This window comes from Athene noctua, chromosome 19 (genome assembly GCF_965140245.1).
Source record: "Athene noctua chromosome 19, bAthNoc1.hap1.1, whole genome shotgun sequence".
Lineage (NCBI taxonomy): Eukaryota > Metazoa > Chordata > Aves > Strigiformes > Strigidae > Athene > Athene noctua.
The window spans coordinates 2,716,957-2,735,179 of record NC_134055.1 but is presented as its reverse complement, the minus strand read 5'-3'; the positions used below and the strand labels follow the sequence as shown (position 1 = coordinate 2,735,179).

General features: G+C 36.5%; 1 protein-coding gene across 6 annotated transcripts in view; it reads left to right on the top strand.

The window, feature by feature from the left end:
* Positions 1-18,223, top strand: part of USP32 (ubiquitin specific peptidase 32) — an 80,659-nt gene that overhangs the window by 38,765 nt on the left and 23,671 nt on the right. For 4 of the 6 annotated variants that reach the window (XM_074922668.1, XM_074922669.1, XM_074922671.1 and 1 more), the window contains exons 6-14: positions 6,853-6,984; positions 8,461-8,568; positions 9,393-9,508; positions 9,889-9,951; positions 11,743-11,826; positions 14,529-14,590; positions 14,708-14,810; positions 16,586-16,778; positions 17,949-18,124. In XM_074922668.1, coding sequence (XP_074778769.1) covers positions 6,853-6,984; positions 8,461-8,568; positions 9,393-9,508; positions 9,889-9,951; positions 11,743-11,826; positions 14,529-14,590; positions 14,708-14,810; positions 16,586-16,778; positions 17,949-18,124 — 1,037 coding nt within the window. Of the gene's footprint in view, positions 1-2,359; positions 2,624-6,852; positions 6,985-8,460; positions 8,569-9,392; positions 9,509-9,888; positions 9,952-11,742; positions 11,827-14,528; positions 14,591-14,707; positions 14,811-16,585; positions 16,779-17,948; positions 18,125-18,223 lie in introns of those variants that run through there. The other 2 variants (XM_074922674.1, XM_074922672.1) reach the window with 2 other exon arrangements.

Here is an 18,223-nt window from a genome sequence, read left to right as displayed (position 1 = left end):
TTAGTAAACCTAGGCAAACACTGTTAGCACAATACGGTGGAAGAGTGAAAGGTTTTAAAATTTCTTCTATTCTAAAATGAAAACTAATTTGTGAAACTTGCTAGTGCACTGATGAATTTCTCACCTGGCTGCCGGACTCTGGCTGGGTCACAGCTCACCCTCTCCTGGCTCAGGCTTCAGACCAAGCCCTACCTTCTCTCATGGTGTGCTTCCCATGAAACATCTTGAATAACATGTCAGAGACATGAAAAATTGCAGTGATAAAAATAGTGAAAGTTATTAACAGTGATTTAGAAACAGACAGTGAACATTTTATTGCAAAGCATCAATGACTCCATTTAAATTTGCTTAATGAGCCAAGCTATCAGGGAAACAAAGGCATTCTAATTTTTCATTTGTAAATAACATTTATTTTGGTATGCAGATGACTTTAATTGTATTTCTCAACACATAATTAGAAATGGAATTTTAAAGTTACAGGAAGTTGCACACACTTTCTACTTTTAATCAAGTTTTGTTCCATTTCACTTAAATAATAAACATGAATTTCATTTGAAACCTATCAAAATAACTGAAGTTTCTCTTGGACTTTTGTTGCTAAAAACCAGCTTCAGGGATATGAGTCTGTCCTATACCTGAGTACTGACCAACTAGCAGTAGTTTGGATTTCCTCAGTTTTGTATTGTGATCAGGTACCTTTTGATTTATTTTATTTTTTTTTTTTAAATGTTTTTAAGAAATCATCACTGCTAGCACTAAAATTCTCTGTAGGGGAATATTCCCCCAAATCATTATACATCCTTAACAATTACAAATTAAACACCTAATCTTCTCTGGTAGTCTAAGTCCAAATGCAGTGATTCCATAACACAACAGTTCTCAGCCACCAAGAGCAGACCCTGGGTGTCACTGTATCAATCCTTTCATAAGATACTGAGGCTTATTGTTTTTTGGTTTTTTTTTTTAATCCAATTGGGGAAAATTATTCCAGTACATCCTCTACATGTATTTGTGGGCAGTTTATGTCTCAATTTTCTGTTAATTATGTCCTTGCTTCAACAGTCTCTGCTCTCCTTCCTTTTTACCATTCAGCATAAATGCAGGGGACTCTTAATATTTCTTTTTGACCTTTTTGTCAAAGTAAAATAAGCCCAGTTTAGGTCATTTCAGACCAGGTGCTCCACCCACTGTTCCACCTCAGACTTGGGTGATACACTACTGTTATGCTGGCCCAGGTGAGACCTCATCGGTTTCCTTCGGTTGACTGGAAATAATGCTTCTGCTGCAGCATAGGTGGTGGTTCCTTTTTAATAACAGTCATTTTGGCTTGTCTCATTGTCATGTGATGGGCTTATACTTGGGTTTTCAGCCCTTTTCCATGGGGAGAATACTCCAATTTATCAGAGGGGTTACTGGTTTCAAACTGACAGGCCATCTAATTTGTATTTCTTTTGTTGTCTGGTTCTTGTGTCACTGAGTTCTTGTTAAATAGCACCTTAATCCCCTTCTGAATTGACGAGACTCTTCTGTCGTCAGAAAAATTCATCAAAATGCTCCTGCTTTTTCTGACAGCTCTTATGTACTGAGATGCAGCAAGACAGTGTGTAATCAGTATAATAATTATATTTCAGAAAATACGGTTATCGCTAATTTAACATAATAAATGAGAGAAGCCCTGGATAACTGGAGAGCGTGGTTGAAATGGAAGAGTGAGTTTTTTGAAACAGTATAAAATTGGAACTGAATGTTTTGGAAATAACCTCTTCTGTCAGAGGTGGATTTATAAACCTGTAGGGCTTTATGGTGAGATGAAGATGCGTCTGTAAAAGCAAAGTGAAATGAAGTGACCGCTTAACTCTACTCACATTAGAAGGATGTTAAATACATGTTCTGTACCTTGTCCACTTCAGCTGTGGTACCCACTCTTGAAACACCATCTCTTACTGATGTGTGGAAGGCCACTAGAAGACAATTCTGAAGATTTTGGGTTTATTAAAGGTGCCTTTAAGAGCGTATTTAATTCTGTGCTATTTTCTTCCAAGTGTGTGAACGTTTGTGCTTTGAGAGGAACTGTGATGTTGAATACTTCTGAATGGGTTCCCATCTTAAGGCAGTAATATACTATATTCTGCTAGATCAACACCTGGAGAGCCGTGTCTGACACACACAAGGATCTTGGTTTGAGTTATGATATTCCCTTCTCTGTGTGTCTGTTTTTCAATTAGGAAAAAAAAAAAAAGAAAGTATTACAGCAGACTAGGCCAATAAGAAAAAGCCTCAGTGTCACTTAATCTGCATCTTGCCACTTTGTTATCCTCTTAGTTCCCAGGCTATTTTATGTCTTGCAGAGCAGCTCTCTGTGCCCAGGTCCCAGAGTCTTCTGTGTATTAATTTGAAAGCAACAAACAAGCGTGTTTAGTCAGAAATACTGTTTGGTGTTCAGTCGTTTTGGTCTCTGGTTCTGACTCAGCCCTCGCGCGATGAAGAGCTCTCTCTGCGACTGGGGACTGGGTTTTGTGTGGAGGATATCATGGTAAACAGTAAACCAACCCAAATTTCCATTAAAATGTTGGGAATATGGTATGCTTCTACTGCTGTGAACCAGTGAGGATTGTACCAATAGGTGGGTAAAAATTAAAGTTTTAAAATAAGTTGAAATATTTCATTAATTCTGGTCATGTAAAGAATTGTAATAAACAGTGCCTGAAATGAAAACATGTTTTAAAATTTTTTTCTAAGACGGGGGATTATTCGTGGCTTGCTACCTATGTAATATTTAAGAGCAGCATACATTTCATGGAAATGGCATGCAAATGAAGGATGCTTTTTTTTTAGTGTTTATCACTATCATGCAACCTGACTGTCAATCACAGTGTGACAGCTGCTTTTAGTACTCGTTTTTAGTAGATTTTACAGTTTCTCAGATGCGTATTTTTGCTGAAAATGTTTACCTGTAAACTGTAAGCTGTAGCTTGAGGTGTACTTGACATTATCATTCCTCTGTTTATACTTGTCTATCTTAGAGTATCGAAGTAAGAAACACTATTCATAATTTTACAGACCCGAAAGACAAATGATGAGGGAGACGTAAAATAGCATATGGTAATAAACTGGTAGTGTATGGTTAGATTTCACAGGTGCCTAATAATTCCATGTGATAAATAATGGTATCATGCTTTTAATTGACAAAAATGAATACTTAACTTGGCTTAGAAACTCAGTCTGTTCTGATTTTTGGACTATATTATATACATGATACATTATTTTAAAATAATCATGAATTTGATTATTTTAAAATATTGAATGAAAGCCCAGCTCACACTTCCTGATGTGATATGAACAGGCATTAGGAAGAAAAATGGCAAGTTAAAATCCTTTATGTATATAAAACCTCTTTAGAATATGGCGCTTTTTTCATACACATTAGTATGTTTGGATAATAAGTGCAGTCTGCTTTTATCTGCTTCATTTAAACTTCAATAACAAACATGATTATAGGCATATATCTTAAATTGCAAGAGATTTCTTTTAGTTTATGTTTATGGAGGAATAGATGGTGTACTACATATCCTGAGACTGATTTACAAGTTTATGTGCAAAAAAAAAAATCGCTTTGGAGAAATCAAATTATGTAACAGCTGGCTTTTCAACTGCAGAGTTAAACTTCTATGTGTGCTGTAATCCAATACGTTTTTCTGTATTTTATGTAAGTAAAACTATTGCAGTGGGCTACAATTCATTGCTACTATGAAGGAAAAATATACTTTTGTCACGTTTTTACTTGTATTTTACCTAAGTTGTGTAAATCTAATCCGTCAGTCGAACCACTGCTCGACAGAAATGCAGAGATAACCTTTATTTTCTGAGATTAAAATAATAAAGCAATATTGTGAAGTACAATTGAGAAAATGGAGTACAGCTAGCTTCTATAGTTGAGAAGGGTTCTCTGGGAAAATAAAGCAGTCTTTCAGTTCTTAATTACTAAAGGTAAATAATGCACCTGCCAGTGAAAGCAAGTTTGTGCAGATTAACTCTTCAGTAAAGACAATGTGAGCTTCCTTATGTTTTTTGAATATTCTCCGTGTTGCATCATTTCAAGAGTGATGTGTGACTAGCACATTTGTTACTCCTCCTTGTAACAAAGGTAGATTAAAAGGAAACAAAGTGATTTACATGCTCATGCTCAAGACACTTAGCATAATGCTTTTGTATTTGCTAATTAGAGCAATAATGTGTATGTGCAATTCTTCTAAATGACAGGACAAACTTGCCCTTTATGTGCACTTGTTTAGGTAGTACAATAGTACTGTGATTTTTTTCTTTGTGTACTTAAAGTTTTGTCCGTAAAGTGGCTTTTACCTTTCATTTGTTGTTTTACTTCTTGTTTATTTCTGTTCTTGGCACTCCATGAGTATACTTTTTCTTGTCTTTCCTGCAGAATACTGGTACTCTAGTCCTAATGTCCTATCTTGTGAGTTCTTTATCAGTACTGTAGCACCCTGATACCTGTAGAGGCAACAAGATTGAGGAGAAAGTGTATTTTTATGTCATTAAATCATCAAGAAATCCCTGTATTTTTTGGAACATACCAGGTGCAGTTCTACATCACTTGACTGTTAGGATCGTGCAGCTGCGTACGTCTGTGGCAGTCCTAAGCACCTATGATATTCCTACATGCTGATCTGCAAAGAAATAACTACTCTATTCCTCTTTCTTGATTTCTTGAAGAATAACAGTCCTTTATATATTTAAATTACTGTTGCCTTATGTATCAGGGACAGACTTTTTAGTAGGGTCTGTAGCAGTAGGACCAAGAGGTAATGGTTTTAAACTAGAAGAGGATAGATTCAGCCTAGATGTAAGGAAAATATTTTTTCTGATGGGGGTGGTGAAACCCGGGAACAGGTTGCCCAGAGAGGCTGTAGATGCTCCATCCCTGGAAACATTTAAGACCAGGTTGGATGGGGCTTTGGGCAACCTGGGCTAGGGAAAGGTGTCCCTGCCCGGGGCAGGGGGGTGGGACTGGATGATCTTTAAGGTCACTCCTAAGCCAACCCATTCTATGGTTGCAACACATCCAGGAGCCAGGAGATGGTAAGCCAGATAAGGGAATCGATCCATCTAGGAAGGAGGGGAAGAGGAGAAAGGAAATCGGTTTAGTTTTGATTTTTGGATCGGTTTTGTTACTTACTGTGTAAGTGCACAGTAGTGATGGTGATGGACGGGAGGATGCTGCAGCACGTGCAGGGGGTTAAGGGGGAAGGTGAGCTTCCTCTGCTCAGCCTGAAGCTCTGTTAGCCTAACGTGACCCCACAACTGCAGCTCTCGTGTGGGAGCAATGCGTGCTCGTATATGGTCTGTCTGTGATGTGTTGAATGTACAGAGGAAAAGGAGGACCTGTCTTCACTGGTGTTACTTTTCTAGTTCAGCTGTCTGAAGTGTTTTACAGGAAGATGCCAACCCCTTCCACTCCTCCAACTCTACTTCAGATATTATTCTTTTGTTAAAATTTTCCCAAGCGTTCTGCTGATGAGGGAAGGGTGCTGTGTAGTTTTTGATGCCTTATACGATGTGCCTGCTGGGTAGTTACAACTAGTTCATGCTTATTGTAGGTTACTTAAGTTACTATTCTGATTAAATCGCTACGCCTAATGACAGAAATAGGAAAAGAAATGGAAAGCATTTCAGTTTGACATGTAACTTTTTTGGAATCGTTTCTGTTCTTAAGCCTTACAGGATTATTATTGTTTCTGTAGGCTAAACCAGGCCAAATAGCTCAAGTTAAACCTATTAGAAAGCTGGCGTGGATTTAAAGACTCAGAACCATCTGGGAATGGGATCACACATAGTGGTTCTTAATATAGACAGCTTTGTCATTACATATCTATCTGAGAACCAATTAATTTGCACTGACCTAAAGCAGTGTTGTGACACACTTGCATATGTAAAAAGGCTAAAAATATTGTTGAGCAGAAACTTTATATTTTTATATATTTTTAATTTCAAGGATAAGATGTAAGGAGACCAGCATTTGTATATAATGTTTTGAAAGAAAACACAAGTTGTTCCTCTGGCTATTTTTATACTTTTATATTTTACTCACTGTAGGTTTTAGGGTTTTGGTTTTTTCTCCTTCTTTAAATTACCTTGTGAGTTCCTCTGTATAAAGTGTCTTCTAGGTTTGTATAATCACTCCCCAATGTTTACTGGGTTTCTAAGTACATCTACTGTATAAATAATAAAGTGAAACAAACTTTTTTATATTTGGAAAAATTAACGCTGACATACAACGTTTAAATGTCACGTTAAGATTTATCCATATTACTGTATAAGAAGGCTAAAAATTTCAAATAGGAATTTTCCAAGATTAGCCAAGTACTCTTCTTTTTTTTTTTTTTCTTTTTCCATGAGAATTCTGGGATTGGTTTTGAAATGTTACTGCGTGTCCTTTTAGGGGATTTAAATATCGGATACTTTGGGAAAATAAGATATTGTACATGTAATCTACCTGTTCAGTTCATGAAGAAGAAATACGTGAAAATGAAGAAACTGTTGGAGCCTTTAGGAGTGGGAAAAGTTATTTTTTGTGTTTCTAAACACTTGTGATGATGTGTTGTTGATGTTGAACTCCTAGATGGTGAATAGATGAGATGATTCTGTAGATACAGAAGGTAAAAACCATACCTTTATTTCTCTACTGCTCATATGTTTATTTTTTATATGAAAGAGTCAGGCATAAAAAAATGATTATAACTTCTTTTTGTGACATAATGCTACATTTTTATTTGATACTGAATTCTAACATGGTATAGATATTATCAAAATTCTATTTTATTTTTGTTGATTGTACAGTGGAAGAATCTGACATCATCGATCTTGAAAAACGATATTGGCTGCTAAAAGCTCAATCAAGAACTGGACGTTTTGATTTAGAAACATTTTCCCCCTTAGTTTCCCCTCCTATTCATCCATCTCTGAGTGAAGGTATGGAACTTGGATCAAACGTGCAAGGAAATGATGTGCTGTGGTGTTCAGTGCCTGATAATCTGTTGATGTGCAAATTTTATGGCTTTAAAAGTGGGCCTATTGGAAAATGTATTTTAAACTTAAATTACAGAGGTTCATTCCACTGAGGTCTGAATGGTTGAGAATGAGAAAAGATGCTTGAGAAATCTCTATTTGTTGGGAATTCTGGAATGATGAAGGACATGATGCTTCTGTGTGGCGCATTTTTGTTAGTTGTCAGGAAATATATTAAACTTTATATATAATTTGCCCTGTATTGCTTAAAATTTTTGATTGGGTTCCTTAAGATTCTGTGATGGCAAGGTACACCACTGCCCCTGAATGAGGTAAGATGATTAACTGACAAACATGAGTTTTATCTATTAAAGGACAATTCAGCATGCAAGTCAGAAGTTGTATCATGCAGGCAATGAAAGAGTCTTCCCTACTAGTGTAAGTTAAGGAAGATTTTGTTCAGAAGGCTTGGTCAGGAGGTTTGCATGGCGCAGTGCAGACATGTTAATAACCAAGCTGGTCTTTCAAGTCGAAGCCACTCTGGTAATAACTGGAGGTTGCAATTGTCTAATTGCCATTTACCGCACAACATAAGGACAGTAAATAACATCCTACTTACGTGCTAGTTTTTGTCTGCAGTCCTAAAGTGACAATTTTTTATCACCAAATGACCAGCTTTACTGACAAGTGGCAGCAGTAAGAAGATGGGACATTCTTCTGCAGTGAGTGCAAGCTGTTAAAACACCAGAACTTATGTTCAGTTCAATAGGGATATTAAATAACGACCTTTATCTACTTAGTGCTATAAATTTATACAGCTGCTGTGGGGAAACTTGAATGGGTTTTGGTCATTCTGTGTGTCCTCTGTGAGTAGTGCAACTGAGCCGCCACTAAAAAAAAAAAAATTAATCATGGGATTAAAAAAAAGTTATATGCACTGAATGAATAGAAGTCTTAAATCCTTTGAAGGCTGGTAACTAAAGTTCCTAACTCCCTTAGGGCCAAATTTACAATGGTATTCAGTGATTTTCAAGGGAGTTTCTATCAGGCACTTCGGAAAAGCCAAAACATTTGGCATCTGAGTACCTTTACTATTTTTTCCTTTGGCTTTTGTGAAAGTGCTTGTCCTGACCATCCTGGCTCAGATGTACCCTCTATAAATCAGGCATTACAAGAAAGGTGTGAGAATAAGGCTGCTGTTCAGAATTCTTGATTCCTTCCCCATCCCCAGAGTTGTCTAGCCATACCCGAGTGATCTAATTCACCTTTAAAATGGTCTTGAAGTCATCAATTATCTTTATTACACTTCGTAAGATTTAGTTATCATCGTGTTTGTACTTCTTGAAAATGTTAACCATTAACCCTTGATGTAAATGCTCAGTAAGATTGTCAGCTCCTCCAGCCAGATGCTGTAACAGGAGATGCTTTTGTGATTTGCAGGTTTGTTTAATGCTTTTGATGAAAACCGAGACAATCACATAGATTTTAAAGAAATTTCCTGTGGGCTCTCAGCATGTTGCAGGGGACCCTTGGCAGAAAGACAGAAGTGTAAGTATGAGAAATGTTAATCATTAATTTTAGAGAAGCTTTTCAGTTTGAGCAATGAAGTTGAGTTGTTTCCATCTTTTTAAAAATTTTTCCACCAAACAAGTGTATGTCTGAGAGATGACAGACATCAGAAGTGTAAAAATTAAAGGAATTTTAGATATCAAGGCTTCCTTTTACAAAGGATGATTAAACCTAATTGTGTATTTTCTATAACTTTTCCATAGCTTCATATAAATTGTCAACCTGTTTGGCGAAAAAAAAAAAAAAAAAAACAAACAAACCACCCAAAACATTTCAGAAGTTATTTTGTGTTGTCGTGCATTATGATGCAGAAGTGTGTGTATCTCAATATAGAAAGTGCAAACACCTATTCATTATATATAATATAAAACGAATGTCCTCTTTGATTGACTTGTGGTAAATAGCGTGTTCTGCTTTGTTTATTGTCCAGCTTTCAGCTGTCTCCCTGCAAGGTTCTTGTGTTTTGAAATAACCTTTGTTCCATACTTCTCCAAAGCCATATTGCTGCAATGTAAAAGCTATCATTCACTGGAAATTTCTGGATGCACATATGCTCCCTGCTATGTCGCATCGGAAAACACGGCACAGAATTGCAGGAATCTAGATTTCAGTTTATGAAACACAGCTGCTCCATTTCCTCACTACAACACATGCATCCTGCCTCATCAAAACTGTCAGCACTAAATCATGTTCTTGTGACTCTGCAGACTTACATTCTGCAAGAAAAAAGAAAAAAAAAAAAAACGAAACACCCAAACGTTGTGTAGTTCTGACATAGAAAAGTAATTTTTTGTTTTTCTCAGTTTGCTTCAAGGTTTTTGACATTGACCGGGATGGTGTGTTGTCTCGCACTGAACTTAAAGAAATGGTGGTTGCACTTTTAGAGGTCTGGAAAGATAACCGTACTGATAAAATATCTGTAAGTTATATTTGGGTTTTTTTATTCATTTGTGTCTGTTTCATACAGTCATCCTTCAAAAGTAGGAATGTGAATGTTTGAGCATGGTTTCAGTGCAATACAGGCTTCCTTGAACTACCTTAGTAGGAGTATTGATAACTGGATGTAACTTACCTTACATAACTTTGGCCATTAACCAGAGCAGAATGATTTGACTATAATTCATGCTGTTTGAGATAAAGAAACCTTAAGTACAAAAGTACAACTGTCTGGAAGCACTCAGCTGGAATTACATAGAAGCATCATCAACATTTCTTACAGTTATATTTTCATTCTGAACGCACGGATCCAGAGTGTTGTGAGAATTTCACTCTTGTTTTCTAATCCTTTTGTTTGTTAAGGAATTGGACATGGGTTTGTCTGAAATTGTAGAAGATATCTTGAATATGCATGATACCACAAAGGTAGGAATTTTTATACCCTGGTATCTTCGGTTTATTTATAAGAAAGTAAATAAAATCTTGTGTTTCCTTTAAAGCAGAGATGTGTCAATAAAATAATCTCTTTCAAGAAATGTCGGTTTTCCATTAAAATTTTCCACATTGTTATGTGAGAGAAAGAACATATTTGAATTTCATAAGCCATTTTTATATATGAAACTAAACCAAAAATACATAACCAGATGAAATTAATTGGAAGCATATACTGTTTGCAAGGCTTTGCTGTGCATAATTAATAGCAGTTTTAAATCTGATGCCTGACTTGCTCTGGAGAAACTGTTCTTTTGTTTCATGGTAAAAATGATCTTGTGAAAAAAGGAGTAGTGCATGAATATATTTTGTGCTGCGTAAAGACACATTATCCTCCTGTGCTGGAACAGAACTGTATTAATTCCGTAGTGACTTATGCATTATCATTATCAAACTACTTGGCAATAATATTATATACAACCAGTGAACTATATGCGACGATATTGTTTCAGAGCTAAGTATGCATAAAACTATGGAGGCATCTGTCCTGACTGTCGTGACACACAGCAAGGAGTCTTAGTTTATATTGTGCTTTATAGTTAGCTGTAAATCTTGAATTATGTTCTTGCTTTTTCAAGATAGGTGCTGTCATCTGCAAACAATATAGGGGACGTTGTTTCCGTTATTTCATCCTTTGCTTCACTAATTAAGAAGAGTGTCTGGAAACTATAAATAATTTAAGAAAAAACTATAAAGAGTGTCTAGAAATGCTTAATTACTTGTTTGAATAGTTGTCTTGCCTGCTTGTACTTCAACAAAGTGGCGGGCAAATATTTTATTATAATTCTTTCATTAGCAAAGCAGTAGAGAATACAGCTTCAGTGAGCTCTTTCTTTCATCCTTTGAGGGTTTTATTCTTTGCTTTTTTAAAAAGGGTAGTTTACAAGCAAGCATATAGCAGTCTCATTTCCACAACGAGGCAAAAAAGAAGATTCATTTGAATGTAGTGCTGGAAAGAGCTGATGATGCAGTAATTACATAAATTACTTCACCTTTTTGTTAGCTTTGACCTGTGTGAACTTTGGAGAAAATGGTTTGTAAGAAGAGGCAGAGTAACTGCTACTGCTGTAAAAACGGCTGTGAATTATATTAAAATACAAATACAAAAAATTGTTCTTGTCACTGAATTGTTGAAAATCAGAAGGTCCTCTGACATTGGTCAGTGTTACGCTACTGTAACTTTGCAAGTGATTAAGAATTAATAGGACTTGTGTTGTAAGGTAAGATCATAAAGACTTGATGATCTAAAATAGTTTTTCTCAACCCACAGAGGAGGATGGTGGGGTTCTGAATGGATGCAAGTTATCTACATGTGCAGAACTTATTTGGATGATCAAAGTCTTAGATTGTCTTTGTCTTGTTTTATTTCCTACAAAGTGATTGCCCTGAGTAGTCATGTACTGCTTCTGCTGGTTTCGTGGTTTGAGAAAGTACCACTACTGCAGTTGGGCATGAGTGCTAAACCTGAATGATGGAGGGCAGGAGAAAAGCTTACGTGTTCGGCCTCTGTACTCTTTTTGGTTCTCTGGGTTTCATATGTTATGCTAAAACTGGATTTTTCTTCTTTTACTGGATCAAACTTTATTATCAGAGTGGTAGTTGCTGATTTTTATCAAATCACTGGCTTTGTCATGTCTTGTATGACACATGTAATGATCATTTTAATAAAAAATAGGTTAATGGTTTGATGGGTTTTCCTTCCCCTTTCCTTTTCCTCCCTTTAAGCTTGGACACCTCACCCTGGAGGACTACCAGATATGGAGTGTGAAGAGTGCACTTGCCAATGAATTTTTAAATCTACTTTTTCAGGTATGTTTAGAGGAAATTTAAACTGGAACATTATGGTAATTAACTTACGAGCTTTTTCTGTGTCCACGAAGTGCAACGTCAGTGTTGGGCCAACATGCTTACAGTTTTGCCTGTTGCAATAAGTTATGTGGTTTTGCAGTTGGGCAGTACCTTGATGGAATGATTCCCTTCTTGATTATTATTCTTTTCAGTGTATGGAGATGCCTAAAGCATAATTTGTTAAAGTGAAGGTAATGTACTGTTTACGAAATGAAATTTCAAGTGTATCGGCAGTTATATTTTCAATTAGAAAAAGGCTGTGTTCTTAAACAGGTGTTCTTGCAAATCTTTGCCAAGAGGGTGGCGCAGGAAATGAGAAAAAGTATTGCTAACTCTTTACAACCACTTTCCCTTCACATTTTGTTAAAGCTGTCTAAGGAACCTTTCACTGCTTTCTTAATGAAGCAGTCCTCGAGAGCTGTGGTATCATATCACTATTCTGTTGCAGAAGCTGAGGATTAAGAGTGTACTGAATTTGTTTTTAATTGAGCTTGAATTGGATTTTTATAAATCCTTAAACCAGTCATATTTTAGCATTAGTTCACTTTGTGCAGAAAATAACCCTCTAAGAGTATTTTTATTCACTGCAGTTTGTTCCATACCCATTTTCTGTAGAGGTTAATACTTTGAATTTAAATAATAATAATCCTAATGGAGCCTTGAAGATTTGCCCTAATTTAGTATTCACCTCCAGCCCCGTATGACAGTCTTGGCTCTTCTGGGGAGGGCCAGGGAGAACCAGTGGGCTCCCTTCTCATCTTACCAGTGAAGCTTCATCAGTTACAGGGTCAGGTTGTAGCAGAAAAAAATTTCATCAGAGAGAAGCTGTGTGGTTTTATTTAAAAAAAAAAATTGTTGTGAGAGGCTACCTTAGTAGCATACTACAGCTTCTCTCTGTTTCTGATCCTAGACTGCTTTATAAATTGTATTTTGAACTATGCTTTTTCAAGGACTCCAGGATGACTGAGTGAGAGTATTCTGAGGCCATCAGCTACACTACAGCTGAAAAGAATAAAATCAGAAAGTTCTACAAATTTTTTTTTTATCTCTAATTGCATCAGGTTTTGCTTACATTGCAACCTTTTCAAGAAGGCCTGTCTTTACTTCTGGACTGTCTGGCATCAAGTATCCTGTCATAATTTAATATTGACCAACTAACAAAATATCTGGTGCAATATTGAGGTAGAATGAATGAACATTTAATCCATTTGTACGCATCACCATTTTTACACATTGCTTGTTGGAGGACTCAAAATATTTTTTTGTCCTGACAGAGCTGCTACGTTTTCATTTTAGTTTTTTAGTTTTATTCCCGTTGATAACTTCATCGTGACACACCCTCATCTCATGCTTCAGGCTCAACAGCATGCTCGCACAGGACAGAGTCTGCCATTAATTTGTCTGAGCATTTGAACTGTCATGAGCTTGTGTGTCTCATCTGCAGGCAGAAAAGCTAAGTAGTCTGAGTGGAGCGCCTTGGGAAGCTTGTCAACAAATTGGTTTGTTTGCGGCGGGGTTAGTTCATATGAAGAATCTGATACTAGCACAGTATTACATGAGTTTAGAAAGAGACATCAGAGCCAGCTGTGTTGTGTGTGCTGGAAAATCTGTTGCTTCCCAGCAGCTAATGGCCTTTGTTTTATTCAGAATGTGAAATGGTCTCTCACACTGTAATATAAATTTAAATAAGATATCTCACCAGTCATTAGAAATCTCCAGCTGAGATGCAAATTGATAGCCTCAAAAGAGACATAAGGAAAAGACGATAAATCATGTTATGAGTAGCAACCAATTTGAAAACCATCTTGGAAAGGAGACAGCTGACCCTCCTCCCTGCACTGGGAAACAAAAAACCCGTGCAGAGTCTGCTCCCCTCCGCTCTCGCTCCGGCCACAGGCCCTGGGGCTGGGGAGCTGCTGGGAGAAACCAGCCAGACCCCACCACAGCCCAGAGAGGAGTAAAATATTGGCCATCAGAATAAAACCCCACCCAAACCGGGCAGCCATCTAGGGGATGGTGCCTTTTTCATCTGTGCTTGTTTCAAAAACAACAACAAAAAAAGCAGCAAATAGCATCAGTCGCTCAGATGATGTCCTACGATTTTGAGTGTGTTTCCAGTGGTGACTGGTTGGTTGGACTGCTTTAAACTTCTCCCTCAGTCTCTTCATGTGCTTGTTTTCCTTTCAGTCCCTTAGATAACCCCGACTCCTCATTTTTTCCCTTTCCGTTTTTTTTTTTCTTTAACCTTTAGCTTATCCTCTTCCAACAGCCTTCATTCTCCCAGTTCCTCATTCCCTCTCTCCAGTACATCCAGACTTCATAACTTTTTGTATGTCCCACCTGTGACAGTTACTCTGATCTTTCGTAGTGTGTGCTTCAGATCTGAAAATACTGAAAATTCATTTTCTGTTCACCTTAATTTGTCTTGGGGCATTTGACATTCTTGGTAGCTTTGTCTTAACAGCGGGAACAGTTTGTGAATCTCGTACTCACAGCTCAAAAGACTTCTTTAGTGAGTGATTTGTTCAATTTTAGGTAATCTTGCTACATAATTTAAAAGCATTTTCTGAAAAGTCCCATTAGAGTTGTTCTTTTCTTTCGTTTCCCTAACGCTTGTTTCATAATGATAAAATTCTTGACAAGAATTACTTTTCTTTTTCCAGGTGTGTCATATAGTTTTGGGGCTACGACCTGCCACTCCAGAAGAGGAGGGACAGATCATTAGGTGTGTGCTTTGTTCCGAGTCTTAAATGGGTTTCAGAATCACCTTTTAATATCTTCAGAAGGACTGTAATTTTCCTGTTTCAACTAGTACTTCATGTTGTTCATTCTTTATGTGCAGAGGCTGGTTAGAAAGAGAAAGCAGGTATGGCCTTCAGCCAGGGCACAACTGGTTTCTTATTGCAATGCCATGGTGGCACCAGTGGAAAGAATATGTCAAATACGTAAGTATAATAATAACAACGTGTACTCAACAAGTGATTGCTTTGTAATTCTGAATGGCTGATGAAAAAAGAGTGTGGAGCAATTGACTGCTCAACCAATAATGCTTGAAATTAAGCATCTCCTGTCTCTTAGTGGAAAATAATTGTTTTGCTGAATCATCGTCACATGGTGAGCTTTTCACTATAATTTAATTAAACTGCCATCTCTTTCTGTACTTTCTTTCATCATTCCTGCATGTCAAAATATTTTTTTGAATAAAAACATCCTTTCACAATAGTACTTCCCTTAAGTCTTCTGATCCATTTGATAATAAAGCTACCTGCTTTGGTTTCGACTTTGCTTGGGCCACAAATACTGTGCATTTTCTGGGCAGATAAATGAGGGAATTGGTATAATTTGATTTATAGGCAATGATGAAACATGGTTCAGTACCTCATGGTAATCAAAGGAGTCCTACTAAAACCTTATAGTTACAGGGTGCTCTTTAATACTGTTCAACTAAACTATTCCAGTTAAAACATCACTATGAATTTTACAAAACAAAGCATATTTAATAAAATTAAATTTGAGATGGGGATATTCTTTGCACGTTACACAGGTGAAATAAACTATTTCTCGAAAGAGTTTTATATAGTGATGAGTAATCATATAAGTATTTGAGTTGGTTTATAAATATAAATAACTAAAAATTTGCATAAAACTGCAAACCATGCATTAATTAACCATGTCATTAGTTATTCTTTGTGCACAATGAATTGGACAAAGGAAGGCTTCAATGCCTGAAATACTAGGTAATTTGATCCTTGTTGTAGTAGATGTGCACATGATTTCATACCTAATCCTTCGCATAGTAGCACAATGCTCTTAGTCACTCTGCCTCTCGAGCAGAGAGAACACTCAGATTTTCAGTGAAACTCTATAAATGATTACTGTAATTCCAACATGTATTTTAGTCTTATTTTTGTACTTTTAGCTTTACTGTACAGATTTGTTATTTGACAAGACACTGTGTTTAGTGATGGGATAAATAGGGGACAACATAAAACAGGCAACACCCCTTTTTTTCCAGTGTGTTACTGTGATGTTCACTGCATGGGTTTTCTTTTTTCTTCTCCTAAGGCTCAGTTAATTCCCTTTTTTTTTTTTTGTTTTCTCATTTATTGCCATTTATTGTTGTGACTGGTGCTGTAAATTGGGTAGGATTCTTCTTACATCTTGCCTGTACCAGGCAGGCAAGATACGCTTTTCAGGGGGATGCAGATTTTTTTTTTTTTTTTTTTTTTGCACCTTTATCTTGCCCAAGTGTGAGTCAGATTGGCTTTGGAATGTTCTTTCTTCAAAGGAAACAAAGGAACTTTGTTTCAAAACAAAGTCAGGGAAGGATAAAATGCTGCAGGTTTGAGGAAAGAATTTTTTTGTTCTTCTGCTTGTTGTTCTCATTTAACCATATGAAATTCAACACGGACAAATCTTCAAATATTTATAATTATAGCTGTCTAAATGGTTGTCTTTTTATATATCTAGGTAGAGAAAATAATCCTGGTATTTCACAGTTTTTACAGTGTGCAGAAGAGTCCATTTGATTGGTTTAACAATTTTGGCTGTTTGTTTCTGCAGATTTTTTGTCAGTAGATGTAGAAAATATTTCCCGATGAAGCTCGTTGTGATATGCAAAAGTGGTCATACAGCTGTGAAATTTGATGATTGGTTTGGCTGATGCTAAACATCTCTGATTGGCTTATAATTGACTTTTTTACTTGCCTACCAATTTTAGGATGCAAACCCTGTTGTGATAGAACCTTCATCTGTCTTGAGTGGAGGTAAGAATTCACTCGTAGCTGCTGCAGCCAATACTTCAGAACAGGGAGAAGACAAAATGGGAGGTCTTAATTACTTCAGTGCAACAGAAGAAAAGTTTTCAGATAATATTTCTACTGCATCAGAAGCCTCAGAGACTACTAGCAGCAGTAAGCATAACATCTTATTTCCTTGGAGGTTTAATGTCGAACAGGTTTTGAGAAAACTACATACTGCATGGATTCCTCCAGGCAAAAAGATAACACAGTTGAGAGTGCAGAAGTGGCCTACGTGTGGACGCTGGTGAATTACTAGAATTTTTTAGTCTGTGGTGAATAAACAAGAAGGAGTCTTGATTAAACAGCAATTCATCTTTTATGCTATGATTAGTTTCCAGAATTGTTTTCAAGATAGTTTTTGTCCTATCATTTGTTTTCTGTGTGGATTTTTTTCCCCTCTTCACATTAAGTTGTTTCTAGCTCATACCTAGTTGATACTGCAATATGTTTTGCAATGAGATGACCTCAGATACTACAAAAAGGAAAGAAGCTGAAAAAAAATTAGGAATAGCATACTTAGTTTTACAGGGCATGTGATCTAAAGGAGTTTATGCAGATTCTAGGAGCCATCTTTGTGAAAGAAGAGATTTTTAGTGATGATTTTCAGTCAGTTCTTGTGAAAATTTGAGATGTGGGTTTGTTTTTTTCTTACACGACATCTGAATGTTGCATCTGGTATTTAAAAATCTGTATCTTAAAACTGTAACTTCAATTTAAAGTAGATAAATGACTGTTGATCGTTTTTAGGGTACAGGTTGGGGGTTATAGAGGAAGTGAGACAAGTTTTAGTTTAAAGGTTCTTTCTTCTTTTTAGCCTGAAATTTAGATTGTGTTCTGCATAACCAAAGGAGGTTCTGTAAGAATAAAAACATTGGCGTTTTCAAAGAGAAAAAATAAAAATAAGGCATTATTGCACATACATTCAGTTTTGTATATAAAATTTTCAGGAGTTTGATAGTCAAACATCCAGGCAACAAGCAAATGCCAAACTCATTTGCTTATGCAAACCCAGTTAGGCTGTTTTCAAACCAGTATATTTCTAAGTATCTGCTTTGTTGTCTGGATCTCTTACATTCACTTCTTTCCCTTTTTCTGAGAGTAATAGTGTATTTGTCACTGTAGTTTGGAAGAGTTGCATGTTTTACTGAAGTATGAAGGATAGCAACCTTCAACAACCTTTTTTAAAAAACAAAGGATACAGGAACTCATTCATTCATGGTTTATGGAGTCATGACCAGAAACTTTTTTTTTTTTTTTTTTCCCCCTTGTATTCTGTTACAGATACTCTGTACCCTGGCACACCAGGGACTGATGTATGTTTTGCTAGGCAGCATAATACTTCGGACAATAATAACCAGTGTTTCCTTGGAACCAACGGGAATACTTTGCTACAGCTTAATCCTCAGAAACCAGGAGCGATTGATAACCAGCCCCTAGTAACACAAGAACCAGTGAAGGTAAATGTGTCTGAATCATGTGAATATAAAGAAAGTATCTTTTAGTGTATTTTTATCACAGCTTTTTTATATGTTGTTTTTTTCAGCTAGTGGATTAAT